General features: G+C 40.4%; 1 protein-coding gene across 1 annotated transcript; it reads left to right on the top strand.

Moving 5' to 3' along the window:
• The first annotated feature begins 3,943 nt into the window (after positions 1-3,943).
• LOC121622739 (myosin light chain 4-like) lies at positions 3,944-4,892 on the top strand. Its single transcript, XM_041959690.1, has one exon. The coding sequence runs from the start codon at positions 4,014-4,016 to the stop codon at positions 4,620-4,622; it is 609 nt and encodes a 202-aa protein (XP_041815624.1). The 5' UTR covers positions 3,944-4,013; the 3' UTR covers positions 4,623-4,892.
• The last annotated feature ends 10,196 nt before the right edge of the window (positions 4,893-15,088 follow it).

The following is a 15,088-nucleotide window of genomic DNA, read 5'->3' as shown; positions in this document are numbered from 1 at the left end:
TTCCTTTTTGAGATTAGCCAATTCAAACAAGTGCTGTATCTCTCGGAAGTTGCTTATTTGGAGTGGCAGCAGTGGGGCTGGACATTAATGTTCAGGCATTAAATACCTCACTGTCAACACATAATTGAATCCTGATGAGTAACTGTTATACTGTGTATTTATAGCTGTTTTCAACATTTTAATTCCATGAATTCACAGTATTTTTAGCAAGACTTAAATGTTTTAGCACAGTAGCTGGCTTTTGGTATGGAGCCACAGATTTATTTGATTTGATTTTTCAAGGATGAATAAAGTTTAGTTTTTTTTCTCACACACAGACAAGAATCAATAATGAGAATCAATCATTTTAGTGTTCTGTTCATTATATGAGTTGAGTGAAATAATTCCATATAAAACAAGTCAGTGGGGCTCCAGAGGGAAGAAAGGACTCAGGTCTGTTTCCCCTTTTAGCCAGTTAACAAAACACTGAATCTTTAACGTCTGAGTCACACCCTGTCAGGGCCATAGGAGGAATGTAACCGCTGTCTCAAACGCTCTCTTTTATTAGCCCACAGCAGACCAGTGGTCTGCCTGCCCTCATTCCCAGTGTTATCTCAGGGATTAAGGGCTTGCTGTCTTTGACCACCCTCTCTCCGCCTGGTTACACAGATATAAACAAACACTCTGAAGACCTCCACAAAAACACAGGCATGCAAGCAGACACTCACCCACACATAAATTACCCGAAGGAGTTAGAGGGAAATGACTGACTATATGGAAGGATTTAGTGGATATGGTTTTCTGCCCTCCAAATCGTATAGATTTGTTTTTCTCTCGCGCTCAAAGATATCTCAGAACAGCTATTGTGAGTTAGACTATTGGCGATATTGTGGGAGAAAAAAAGAAGAAGCTGACCAACTCAACTCAACTTCATTGCTTTAGTTTACAAGCTGTAAACTGGGTCGATGAAAGTGTCTTTCATAGGCTAGAAACCCAAATCAATGGGCTAAAAGAGGCTAAAAAACTCCATCAAGCTTGTAGGTTAATAATTTTCTGTGGGTTCATCACCATGGGTAGTCTCTTTTATATTAAACATAGTTATTTGAGTCATTGTAAATGTAGAAATATATTGATTCTTTTTTATTCTTTAAAAATAAGCATAAGCCAGAATAGAGAACACCTACAAACCTATTCAGGTTACCATAGCATCAATTGATCTGTATTCAGTAAAGAAATACAACATATGCCACATCATAGAGAGACCACGCAGTGAATATGTTTACATGTACTCTAATAATGGGCATGTGAGTCATATCCTGGGTTTTAATCATATCTCCCTAGACTTGATTGTAGTGTCATCCAGTGCCTGCTTTCTGTGCAACTGTGTTATCAGCTCCTTGACATACCCATGAGTTTCTGTTCTATCTGCAGTGACTGCATCTTCAATATAATTTGAAAGAACGCGATTGGGTTTATGCCTGCCTGGACACCTGGACGTAACAATGTAATACTGCCATGCACTGTCACTCCTGGATTTTTGCTTTTTCATGTTGCTGCCAGCTGTGGAACACAGGAATGACGGTCTGAGATTAAACAGCTCCGTTCAACATGTGCAGACAGCTGACGGCTCTTTAAAGATCGTACGGACCAATGAAATTATGACTTGTTTGACTTCACATGCTGAAAAGCAGCAATTGACTGGCTCAGTCGCTGCAAGAGCAGAGTGCCGATTGAAGCCTTGTTTGAAGGAAGTTTGACGGAAAGCAGGAACAATAGCAAGTCTGTCCCTCCGCGACCTATCTCGCCAGCGTCACATCTGTGTGCACCTGAGTGACAGCCTGACAAAGCTTCTTCTCCAGAGTTTTGCTCAGATGCTCAAGCCACAAAACTGACTGCAATGGTTTGTTTCTCTGTGACACCATCGTTTGATGTCATGTTACTCACTGGTCCATTCAACATGGGGTTTACCTTTGCTGAAATTCAAAGACGTCGGCCAACAGCCACCGTAACTCTGAATGTGAGAGGATTAAATTGCTCTTAGCAGAAGGTACTATCATGAACGCAGGTGTGATTGATATATATGGGTTCATTTGAGCGTTTTGGTGGGCGAAATGACGGTAATCATTACCAGTAAGTAACCCATCCAAGTGAAGAGGATAGCAAATGAGGTAAGAGATTGAACCATTTTGCCATTTATTTTTATTCCGTAATGGCCACGAGGGAAATACCTTGAATCTTACATATGTGGCATTTCAGTATAGATATTCCATTTGGCCTCTCTTGCAGGTCTCAGTCTTTGTTTCTGTCAGGCACAAATGTGCACATTCCCACATGCACACCAAAAGACGACAAATTAGCTGTCAGTTTTTACTAGCCATGTGACCTCAAAAGCAAAGAGAAAGGAGATAATGATCTCAGGGTAAGGACAACTATACAGACATACACCCACACACACACTCACACATGCACACACACACACACACGTCTGCACACTTAAACTACACTGTCCAAGGACTCTTGATTGACGTATCAAGAGGGGCTGGCACGAAGACAGAGAAGGGTAAATGCGATTATCGCATGGCGGGCTTTAGCTGTCTTAAAGTGAGTTGATAAACTGTGATGCATGCATAAAATTAAAGTTGCCGTGTGATTAAAATTGTGGCACCGAACTGCACATCCCATATATACCCTCCCATAAATGAAATGAATGTTTTGTTGGTTCATTTATCATTCACTGAAGGGTATTACAGAGCAGTCATCTACATAAAGCCAAGTGACATATTACGTATTTATAAACTAGACACATAATGGAATTGCCTCGCTTGCTTTCACCTTGCAACCGTGCAAGATATACTATACTGTATACAGAGTTGAGCATGGGAATATGCAGACAATGGACACATTCAAACCACATAAGATGCTGCCAGTCAAACAGTTGAATACCCAGTATTTTTGTTAAAGCACTAAATAATCAAGTAAGCATATTAAAATGGCATTTTTAAAAATCTCTCTCTATATATATGGATATATATCTATCTGCATATTTGGAAAATGTCTTGATCGCTCTAATCAGGCACCTGCAGCAGACAACAGGCTGTATTACAATTGATACTGGCACTGAATGTATTTTTAACATTTATGGGCTTAACTGGTTGACCTTTCCAGTACATCAGCCTTTAATAAAGCATTAATTAAGAGTCCCTTTCGGATCTGTGAGAGCTTGCCAGGTTCCTAAATATGGCGGAGCTTAGCCACTCAGTGACAGGCTGGAAAATGCAAGCGATCATTTATCTGGGAAATGAGAAATTGCCAAAATCCCCAAACGTATCATTGAGTGCTGATACCATCCAGACACATCTCTCATTGAAAAAAGGTTTGGCAGACCTTCTGTCTCTTAAAAAACTATAAAGCTGTTGCATAAATTCTAAGGCAGGTTTAATATATTTCCCTCAAGCCCTATCACCTTATTTTCTCAAAAGGGATGCCCTCCTCTTATTATAAGAATAATACATCACAGCAAGTCCCAAAGCGTACCGATCCATCCAGAGACCTCTTACATAAAATAATTAACTATTTGTGAAATTGCCTCAACAATGTTGTGAAAAAAAAGCATTGTTCCAGAAAGCAGTGATTCCCAGACTTTCAGCAGTTACCGAGCAAAGCTATTTTGGTCCCTCTCCCTCATGGGCTCATATACCGGCTGTACTCTGATCCCTTTGTCCATCAGAGAGACAGAGCATTTTCAGCCTAATGCAACTGGACCCTCGCTAATGACAGCAAATAGCCCTGTCGGCCAGATGACAGCAGCTGAGAACAATACTTAATGTTGACATCACTTGCTATGGGAATCTATTTCAGGTTTCTTCCTTTTATAGGTGTGCTGTTGGAAATTGCTATCTTGCTCCCCAGACACAGCATATATAAAAGCTTTGGAAGAAGAGGTGACCCTCTGTGCTTGGGAATCACTTCGAATCCCCTCAGACTTCTGCTTGTTTCTCGACAAGTACCGGCTCACCTTTGAATCCCTTAACAACATGGCACCGAAGAAGATTGAACCAAAGAAACCTGAGCCCAAAAAGCCAGAGCCAAAGAAAGATGCGGCTCCAGCTGCTAAGCCAGCTCCTCCTCCAGAGCCACTGCCTGAGCCACCCAAGGAGCCCGCGTTTGATCCCAAAAGCATCACTCTTGAGTACAGCGCTGACCAGATCGAGGAGTTCAAGGAGGCCTTCACCTTGTTCGACCGCACACCGACTGGAGAAATGAAGATCACGTACGCCCAGTGCGGAGACGTGATGCGAGCTCTGGGCCAGAACCCCACCAACGCAGATGTGCTCAAAGTGCTCGGGAAACCCCGGCCAGAGGACATGAGCACTAAGATGGTGGACTTTGAGACCTTCTTGCCAATGCTGCAACACATCTCCCGTGCAAAAGATCAAGGCAACTTTGAGGATTTTGTGGAGGGGCTCAGGGTTTTTGACAAGGAAGGCAATGGCACCATCATGGGAGCGGAGCTGCGTCATGTGCTGGCAACGCTGGGAGAGAGGATGACAGAAGACGAGGTGGACAGACTGATGGCTGGACAGGAGGATGCCAATGGCTGTATCAACTATGCCTCCTTTGTAAAGCATATTCTGTCTGGGTGAAAGGGACTTTTAACCATAAAGACTTCATTTTACCTCTGTTTCCTCCACTCTCTGGATTCATGCTTTGTCAATTTAGAGGTGAGCATGTCACTTAGCGTGTGACATTATTTCGCTGACAAAAGCAGTTAACGTTCAGTGAAAGAACGAGGGCTCCGAGACCTGTGATTAGTTCTTTTTTAATAAGCACGCAAACAAGCAATATAATGGAATGCCAGTTAGATAAGGATATGGACATCATAAAGAAAATTCCATTAATAAAGGAAACATGATTACAAACTGCCTCACAAATGTCATTTCAGTATACCAAAGTTTAAATTTGAAGAGAAAATGATTCATGCAGGATTGCTCATAAAAGTGCTCTTTTTATGTCCATTCAACTTTTCGCATCAACAGTGTTAATGTGATTAGGGAGCAGTATTGTTGGGACGAGAAAAAAAAAAAAAAAATAGGATTTGGCTCCGCCTGAAAATAGAACAGATCGGATTCTATTCTACTTTACACAAAGAGCGTGTGAATGAGCGTGCTTGTCATTGTGCTTGAGGGGCAGCTGCTGTGGATCAAGATATACTCCCACATTGTGGCCGCACACACGTGCACACACATGCATGCACACAGACATCCACTTCCTTTTGACAATTACAAGACAGGTGCTCCAAGGACGGGCCCTCATCTCTGCTGCAGCCGCTGACAGAACAATTTGTGCTGCCTTTTAAAAGCAAACATTTTATGCTATTTTGTATAGCTTCTGGTGAGCGGTGTTAAAAATTTTTATCAGGTCTCCAAAGTTTTTTTTTTCATTATTTAGCTGCTCTTCCACAAGTCCTCAATTATAAGAATGTGATCACCTCAAATTGCTTTTTATCACTGCAGCAGATCAGTACATCAACTTATCCATGTCTCATTAACTTTATTAGCGGTGGTTAAGAACACTCCCAAACATCGGCATCCTCCACATGACAGGAGAAGCTTTTACAGGTACAGTAAACAAATTTTGGACCACTAGGGGGCGAGGGGGGATTAGATTGCTACTTGTTCAGTTTCATAAGTCAAGTGGGCTGTTTGGCTTGCCATCATTTTGCAGTGAGTGTCACATTTGGCCCGTGCGAGTTCATTGAATGAATATGGTTGACCATGGTTTGTGGAAGGGTTTGGTAAGAGCTGCTGGAACTCAACCACACGGACCAGCGAGCTGAAAGCGGTTGAAAGATGGAGAGAGAAAAAAAGATGTGGGCGAGGTTTTCATTCACAGCGGCGTTGACAGTACTGGAAAGCCACATCATGAGAAATTACTTTTTCAATGTCAACATTAGACACACAGCTGTAAGAAAAAAAAGTACAAGGTTATTTGAAGTAGTTTGGAATTTGAAATATAAAAGCAGCTCTGGTACAGCGTGTTCCTTTCTGCAAGTCGTATTTCACAGTTCAGACAATTCTTAACAATATTCAGACCTTTCTGTGGTGTAATGCTGTACCATTCGATACAACTCTATCATGCAATAGTTCCATTTTATGCTTATAATGGAGGGATGAACAGTGAACACAGGCTTGGTAGTCTAATTTGGATGACTCATGTCAGCTGTTCTAGCTCCCCTTTTGGAATCACATTTGTTGATTGTCGAAACTGGCATTTTGACAACTAAACATTTAGCTTAAAACTGTTATTTTTTAAATAGTGTATGGATGCAAAGTGGGAGGGAAAATTAGTTTCTTTTTTAGCAGTGTACAGGGACGCCATGATACGAACCCTTACTGGTCTTATAATTGCAGGAGAAAATTGCATATGCACTCAGATGTTGAGAAACACAAGAAGGAAATGAAATTATTAGATGCTAAAAACAAACAAACAACAAAAATATCCAAGACATCTGGTACATCAATTTGGAACAGTGCATCATCCCATTAGTTGTATAAGCAGTAAAATGGCCTCTGTGCTCTTCTGTGCTTTGAAAAGGTTTTGCCTTGTTAAAAGTTTACCTCGGACACCGAGGACCTGAAGTTAATGAAAAATAAGGCCAACCAAAAACAAATGACAGGCAAATGTAAAATCAACTAATATGCTCTAGGTTCTGGGATAAATATAATTTATAATCCTCCATGAATTCTTAAATCAGACCATCTGTAACCTAGCCAACACAGACAAACGTAACAAAAACATATACAATACAAAACTACAGCCCTGTGGCTGAAAAAAAAAAAAAAACACTGAAAAGATGTACAACCTGAAATTTTGCCAAGTTCACAGTGGACTGTAGAAGCACACAGTTCATAAAACCAACTGGAATTCCATCAATAGCAGATTTATTCTCTGATAACTGCCACAACAATAAACCATGAGTCCATGTTTCATGGCTCAGTCTCCCAAACACTGCATCACTATTTGCTCCTGTGTAATCATAATTAACCTTGCTGCCTAATTTTGTCTTAGCCACGGAGAGAGCAGAACTGAATTATGTCAATTATTTTAGCATTTTGAGTAGTTAATACTTGATACTGGCCACTTGCATGGATTTTATCTAATATTTTAATGCACTTGGCATTGCCAGCGTGCTGCTCCAGTATGTTCCACTTTTCAGTGCTTGGCAACCTATTAATTTCGCTTTTTGCAGTCCGGTTTGAGGACGGGACTGTCAAAATTCAGCACTTTCGACAAGTCCAGTCGTTGTAGGGTTGTACCAATTTGAGGGAGGAATCAGTCATTTATTCCCCTCCTGTAGGTTACCGTTGGTTGACATGTTACTTGCGTGCGTTTGAATGTGAAGACAGCTTGTGACTGTGAGTGCGATCGCCTGTCAGCTCAGCCTGCAGCAAGGCTCAACATTGTCAGCACACACACCAACCACAAACAGTACAGGCCCACCAGTGCCTGGTACCTGGCGATTCCCACTCTTCAACACACAGAAGTGTCAAACTGTCATTTGGATGTACACAAAACATATAAAGTGCACTCAGTGGAGTGCAAATCTCCGCCAGACGTGCAAATCAGGACAGGAACAATTTCGAAACCATGGTGATGTAAATGCACTGGCTGCGTGCAGGCTTGCGTCTCAGATTGCTTCTCACAGCCATAACCACATCCTAAACCATTCATTTACACTAAGTCTAGTTTTTTTTTGACAATACTTGCATAAATGGAAAGTTGATGCCCACTACAAAGTCACTGACTCAATATATTTATCTCCATTTTGCAAACTAGAGAGCAGCACACTCTGATGCATATTGTAATCCCACAGATTCTCAGCATCCCCGTTTGATTATCACCAATAATAGACTTAATCTGCACTCATCATTTTTTGGTCATCGACCAAAGCCTATTTGTTGGTCCTCTTGATTTTTATAATTCCTCCCGCCTGCTCTCTCAAACTTTATCGGAGCTTATAGGATAATGAGGGGGAAACAGTGTTCAGTGTGAGATCATCGTCTAGCGGTCAAAATAATTAAGGCCAACTTGCTCGGCTCAGAGGAAGCTGCTGCCCAACACACACACACACCACTTTTGCACCAAGTTTGCGGAAAGCTCAAACCATGTAACGTTTGTTAAAATATTGAAATAATGTGCATGTGCAGTGTAAATTTATGAACGACTGACTGTCAATCATACAGTATGCATCGGTGTAGATGGGAAAAAACAGATCAGGATATATACTCACACACATTAAAGGAGAACTGCGGCCCTAATGTGTGCGAGAGATATTTGGCTAGTTTCTCGGGAACATATGACTTATGAGTTTTTTTTACTATGACCATTAATACACAAGAAAATATTTTGTTTAACGAAATATTTTTTAGAAAGTGAGGTATGTAGTTGGTGACATTACTTTTTACTATTCATTGTAAAATAGTATCATCAATACCTTACACATGCACTGTATATATTATGTATATGCATAACATATGCAACCTATGTATATGTGGTTTTACATTTACATGAAACTGCTAAAGTAATTTGTCTCCCTCTGCGCACCAGAGGAAATTGGTTTTGCACTGGTGACGGTTAATGAGGACCAAATGAAAAGCAGCTATTTTATGCATCCTATGTATACAATGTATGTAATGTAATGCGTGCAATAAAAGCCTTACTGTTAAGTACTGATTATGCATTCTGCAACTGCAGGACTGAATTGCAGTCACTGTGGGAAGCTTAGCTTAGGTTAGTTTATCATTTAGGTTAAGAATGGTTAATTTATGCAACTTTTGAGGGCTCAGGTTTAGATAGTGATACGTAGACTAAATGCCAGCCATTAAGATTGTCATGACACCATGACGCTAAAGTCAACTATCAACCATTTTCCCAATGGATTAACAACTGAATTAGAAATTGATATAGCACTTTAAATGCACTGTGCTTACAGGCTATTTTTGGCATACTGTAGAAGGAGTAGAAAGATGCAGCTAAATAGGCAGAAGTGGCACTTAGTCTATGCAGCTGTCAAGCACATGCAAAGGAGGTGCTTAGTGCACTGGGCATCCAGCTCCATACCCGGTTGAGAGGCAGCCAGTAATTTAGACCCATCGTGATTAATCAGCAGCTGTTAGCTTCAAAGTCCTTTGTCAACTATGTGGGGCCCTAGGCTGCGAGAATCCACCAGCTTGTGTACATAAGTTTTCATTTTAGTTGTGCCGAGCATTTTCCATACAAAGGGTGGACTAAATGTTTATTGAGTGTGTCAAAGACGCGACGCTTCTACTTTTCATAGCCATGATTTCTCCCGTTGCTGGTGTTTTAGAGGACATTGTATTAAAATGTCAGATATACAAACTGCTCACCACATGGCTCTAGCAGCCCAGGTGGCAGCATAAAACACCACAGTGCACACACACTCGCACAGAAGTATCAAGTGGCATTTCTCATTTAAAGTGGCAATTTGTGAGATCCTCATATTTCGCCAAGGGTAACATGCAGGGTTCGGTGCCAGCCAGTTATTGCTGTGGCAATCTTTCACTGTACCTTATTTTAGGTGTCAAACTGTGTAATGAGTATTGAGTTGTCTCTTGCCATGAATTTTAATTTTCTGTACTGGTCTTGTCATTGTTGTTGAAATGCATCGCATTCCTTTGTGAGAAAGGATTTCTCAAGAGCTGTAGGTTGTCACTTGGACAATCATTAATAATAGCAAATGATAAAAAGAGATATTTTTCTGTTTGTCTCCTGCAGTATTCGTGGAATGTGCACAGTTCCAGTGAAGATTTCTAATGTCCAGTTTAACACTGTTTAGCTCAGCAGTTACAAATTACCATGAGAGTAATGACAAAGACAAATGGCAACATTGATTATAAAACAACCGTGAGTCAAAGAAGGTGTGCCAAGGTCAAGATCAGCCAGAATCATTTGTTAGCAGCCTGTCATTTTTCACAGGGGAGCAACAAATTCACCACTCTCTATTAAGAATAGATGAACTCATTTAATTTACCAGGGAGTCTGACTGGATTTTGAATCACAAGAGCAGGTCTAATTTATGGATCAGGCATATTGTGTTAGCAAAAATCCTTTCTATATGATGAAAAGGAGTCATCTCCATCCTAAGCTACAAATCCCATCAACTCTTTACCATTGTCCTATGCATGATGAGATTGCTAACTTTGCTCAGCAGGTGAGGATCACTTCAACAGACATTCATACCAGCCACAGCTTGATTACATGAGACATAATATCTACCTTTGAGATCTACTTGAACCGACTGTCTCAGCTCTTCATTTTCAGGTCACACCGATGATTTGCAGTCTTCTCTTAGCTGGCACTGAATGGATAAAAGCATTACTCATATCTATGTCTTCACATGCAAAGAAATAATCAATAAACAGTTTTTGGATGGGAGCACCATCAACAAATTCCCTTGAGATAGCTTTCAAAAATAGCGACAAATAGAAAAAAATAGTGCGACAAAGGCAAATTTATGAAACTTTGTTCGCCATTACCACGAAAATCATCTGCTCCTGAATTACTGATACTGTCATTGTGATGCACAACACCACCAAGCTTGTTAGCGCTAATGATATTAACGTGCATGTGTCCTGTTGACTGATGACAGTTCAGTAATCCCACTGATGCTGTGCTTAAAAGAAATTACAGCTAAGATATGTCATGCACCATTTCTTTGTTTTAGCCTAATTTTTACACGAGTGTTCTCTCCTGGAGCTTTTGAGCTTTTAAAACGAAACAATTAGGTGGATTAATCAAACATCTGGTATTCTCCTGGGGCAAGTGCATGCACAATCGAGGTGTTAAGCACATCAGTTAGAACATTTTATAAGTATTTGTTGCAATTTTTCATTTTTAAATCACGTTATGCACCCAAAATGTCAGGATCACAACTTGAAAAACAATGCAAAAGTAAGCACAAACTGGAAGGAACTTTTATGCGGGCGTCTAGTTTTCTTTTGATTTGTTTTAGATTCATACAAAGCACATTGTTTGAATGATTCCAGAATGAGAATGGGTAACACAGATGATTCACAATGTCAATACAGTCTGTGGCTCGTTGATAAGCCTTTTGTGCAGTGTCCTTTATAGCATATTGCAGGCAAAGCAAAGCCTCTATAATAAACTGTCTCTATCCTCACAGCTGCTTTCATTACTGTTCATTCAACACATACTGTGTCCAGGGATCAATACTCCTTCACCTTGTGCAGCGCAGAAGCCAGATTAGATGCAGCTCCAAGGGCAATAATGAGGAGTGCTTGATCTCGCCTCTCACAAACATGTGTCTATAGTATTTAAACTGATCTGTCTGAGAGAAATCAAGGCCAGGTGCTTTCGAGTTCTAACATTGTTTGTGATATTTGCATACAGAGACAATTTCTCACAAAGCAATCACTTTAAGCAATTACTCCTAAATGTGATATGATATATGATAGGTTTCTAGATGATTGGATAAACCCATTAGAATTCTATCTGGCAATTGAGTGAAAACTAGGTATCCTCTGAGAGTGCTGTAGGATTCCTTTTTATGCAGTTTAAATGAAAATTAACGGTGAAGATAAAAAATATAAGATTGTTGAAAAGCAGAATGTAGCATCTCAGGATGCAACAATCGTGGTCAGGTGACATAGTATGAAGAGCAACGAAGTCAGCAGAGGATGGACAGGTCAAGCACAGGACCATCACCCAGGAAACCACACTCCGAGTCCAGAATGAAACCAAGACTCAACGCTGACTTGGTTTAACTTACGTAACTACACTTATTTTAACTCAAACCCTGATCTTTCTATAAACCTAACCAACTAGTTTTGTTGCCTAAACTTAAACAAGCTGCAACCAGATCTCACGTTAACCTCATTTAGTATTGTTAATGTGATCTAACAGGAGGACAAGACTTTGTCCCAAAAGACAGCTGTTCGGGTCCCGTGTGAAACCAAAAGTCAACGCTGACTCAGTTTATGTATGAAACTGAACTCAGATAACTACACTGACACGACACTTACTTAACTTAGGCCTTTATTGGTTCATTCTCACCAACCTGTAGGTAGCAGCCCACCACCATTTATTACTTACTATTCACATAATATATCTTAAAACTGAAAACACAACATCCAAGTGGTGTAATATAGTTAATATGGAGATTCTTGTTAGTTTCAAAGAACGCTACAGGCTACACAAGGACATGGCAAGACTACAATGTCTCTCTAATGCCTCATAGGTAAACCAAGGCCCAGAACAGAGCTACCACTAAGCTGTGTCTCACCTTTATAAAAAAAAAAAAAAAAAAAAAAAAATCCTTCATTTGACATTTATTATTCTGGCTGGCCTATAGATAAAAATAATTTCTTAGTGAGGACAATGTTTTTCTGCCAGTTTCACGCCTGCCCATGGGGAAGGTGAGCCCTTGCCTAAACCTCCAGAGATGTCTCCTTTGCCACCCTCAGCAGCACGGGGCTATTATTTTTCTGTTGTCTGTGCTCCTGGACAAGGAGTCAACCTGGCAGTCACGCTGGAACTTAATACCTCAGCAACTCCTATCAATAGAAAACAAGTAAAACACAAGTCTGACTTGCAGGTCCGAAGTTCTCTTTTCAAAATAATTTTGTTTTACTGTTTAATCCTTTTCACTCTTTTGTTTGTTTTTTGAATGCGTAATTTATACTGTTATTCGCTGGAATCCTGCAGAGAGACAGAGCAGACTGACAGAGGGTTGGACCACCTGTTATAAAAATCCCTGGTTGGATTCTCTTGTTATCAGCATCTTAACAATTGGATGCAGCGTGGAAAGACAGTGAAATAACAGCCAACTCTTTTCTTTCTTTTTTTGTTGAAAATGCTGTAGAATAATTGGTCTAACACATACAGAAGAAAGTTTTAACATTCACACCAAACTAACTTCAGATATCACATCATACAGCACCAATACTGAGGTCAATTGAAGTAGCCTGCAAAAGTCTCAACTGTACATGCCTGAGAACAATTTCTTCAGTTTATTGGTATAAAATGTTAATGTTGTCACCTATCACCTTGAAGTTAATTATGAAGCTCATGCACTTTCAGAAAGTATTATGTATTGTGAACAAGTACAAAAAGCTGAATTTTGCCTCTCCAGAGATGCATAAATGTGGATTTGATAGAGTATGAAGATTTTGTGCATAAAAAAACAAAACAGGCTTTAGGCTTAAGCTATGTTTGCCAAACTAAAGGCTGTGGATAGAAATGTTATCAAGGTGAGTTGAGTCATTCTGGAGACAGCCTGCTAGCCGCCTGTTCTGTGTGTGCACAGGACAAGGGGAAGGGGAGGGGAGGTGGAGGGGGACGGTAAATCTGGCATGCTAAAGTCATGCAGCCGCATGGCGAATAAGATGGCAATATCAACAATCGCTCTCTAGAATGTCTTAGCCCACCTTTAATCCGCTGCCTGTTGGCAAGTCACGGTGATTGTACATAACCATGTTGGATTTCATTTAATTGTAAGGGTTCTACCAAAACAGTTTTTCTCCCTTTGCATGTGGGTGTGCATAAATCAACGAAGATATCAGTCAAATCCCTTTGAAAAGATGTTCATGTCTCTGTGTTGCGGCTGCGTCGAAAGACAGTCCCCTGCTAAAATAACAACTTCGTCTACAAAGTAGCACTTCTCAGCATGTACACACAGAAAAGTGCACATTGCAGCCATGTGCCCTTAACATCCATGTCAATCACAGGGAATTAAGTCATTTGGCTGTGCGTTGTATTGATGTTTTGCAGTTCGAGAGGGGAACACTTAATGTAAATCTATGGCCTCAGGTCTAATCCTAATTGAGTGTTCTCGACAGTGTTTTCCTTATTTTTTGCCGTAACTGAGAAACCATTGTAGGGATTACAGACACAGCCCCTGGCCAAAACATCTAAGTAGCACTAAGAGGAAACACTTTCTTACATTTCTCATTAAATATTGCAAATTTACTTTGCTTCGAACCTGCTGCTTTAAATTCCATAGTGAAACTGATCACTTTCTTGTTTTTTTTTTTTTTTTTCCCTCTCTGGCTTTCCTTTTTGCCCCTTACAGGTGTAAATTATCAGTCTACAATTGACACTCCTGACCCCAACAGCCACTCACTGAACCTGTGTCAGACAGTTTAAGAAAATGTTTTAAAGCAAGGGAAGACATAACAAAGTCATTATTTCAGGGAAGAAAATTAATTAATCCACTGAAGTTGTTAGGCTTCATTACAGCAAAGGGGACGCTGATATTTCCCCCCTCCCTTTCCACGTGGAATTAATTTCTTTTAATCAGTAAGCTTTCTGCAAAATGCATTAAATATCAGCATCAGCCATAGCCACAAGGGATTCAAAAAAACTTCCAACTGTTAAGTTCCTTTACCCAAACACTGACGACGTATGTGATGAAGTGATTTAGCTGAGAAATCGCCCCTGAACATATTTGCTGTGGGTTGATACACTCGGTGGATTAAGTGAGAAGTGAATGACAGCAGCTGTTGCAGAGACAGAGTGGACAGATGACAGATGTCCCCCAAGCTAAAAACCACCTCACTCACACCTTAATGCATTTGCTCGGCTTAACCACCTCGCATTTCTTCAAAGTTTGAGAAAATCGGTTTGCACAATCATGGCCCATGACAACGCTGGTGCTTGCTAAGGTCGCTGCTGCACTCAATCTGTATGGAAGCCCACTTTCCACTCAGAGGTGCACAGAGCCACATAACAGAGCTCTTTTATTGTTGATGGTTGATGGTGGTATCATGTGTAATGTTACATGAGACTAGCAAACCACACAGCACAGCAAAAAATCGACAAAAATGCATTAAATTTGAATGTATCCCAAAGCAGTTTACGTGAACTGTAGGTCTGTTAAGTCGGCTTCACATACGAACAGGTGTACTGCAAATTGCTGTGGCAACTCTTTTAATGTTGTGAAAGACTCGAACAAATCAAGCGCACAGCAATGCATCATCAACTGCTAGTGAGCAGATTTCTGTACACGAGTTCAAAAGTTGTCAGAACATTTCAAAGAGTGCAATGGCAAAATTTACAGCTCCTCCTCATC

Source organism: Chelmon rostratus, chromosome 19, assembly GCF_017976325.1.
Source record: "Chelmon rostratus isolate fCheRos1 chromosome 19, fCheRos1.pri, whole genome shotgun sequence".
In the NCBI taxonomy this organism is placed as follows: Eukaryota; Metazoa; Chordata; class Actinopteri; order Chaetodontiformes; family Chaetodontidae; genus Chelmon; species Chelmon rostratus.
The sequence above is the reverse complement of the archived record's forward strand: the minus strand, read 5'-3'. Positions and strand labels throughout refer to the sequence as shown.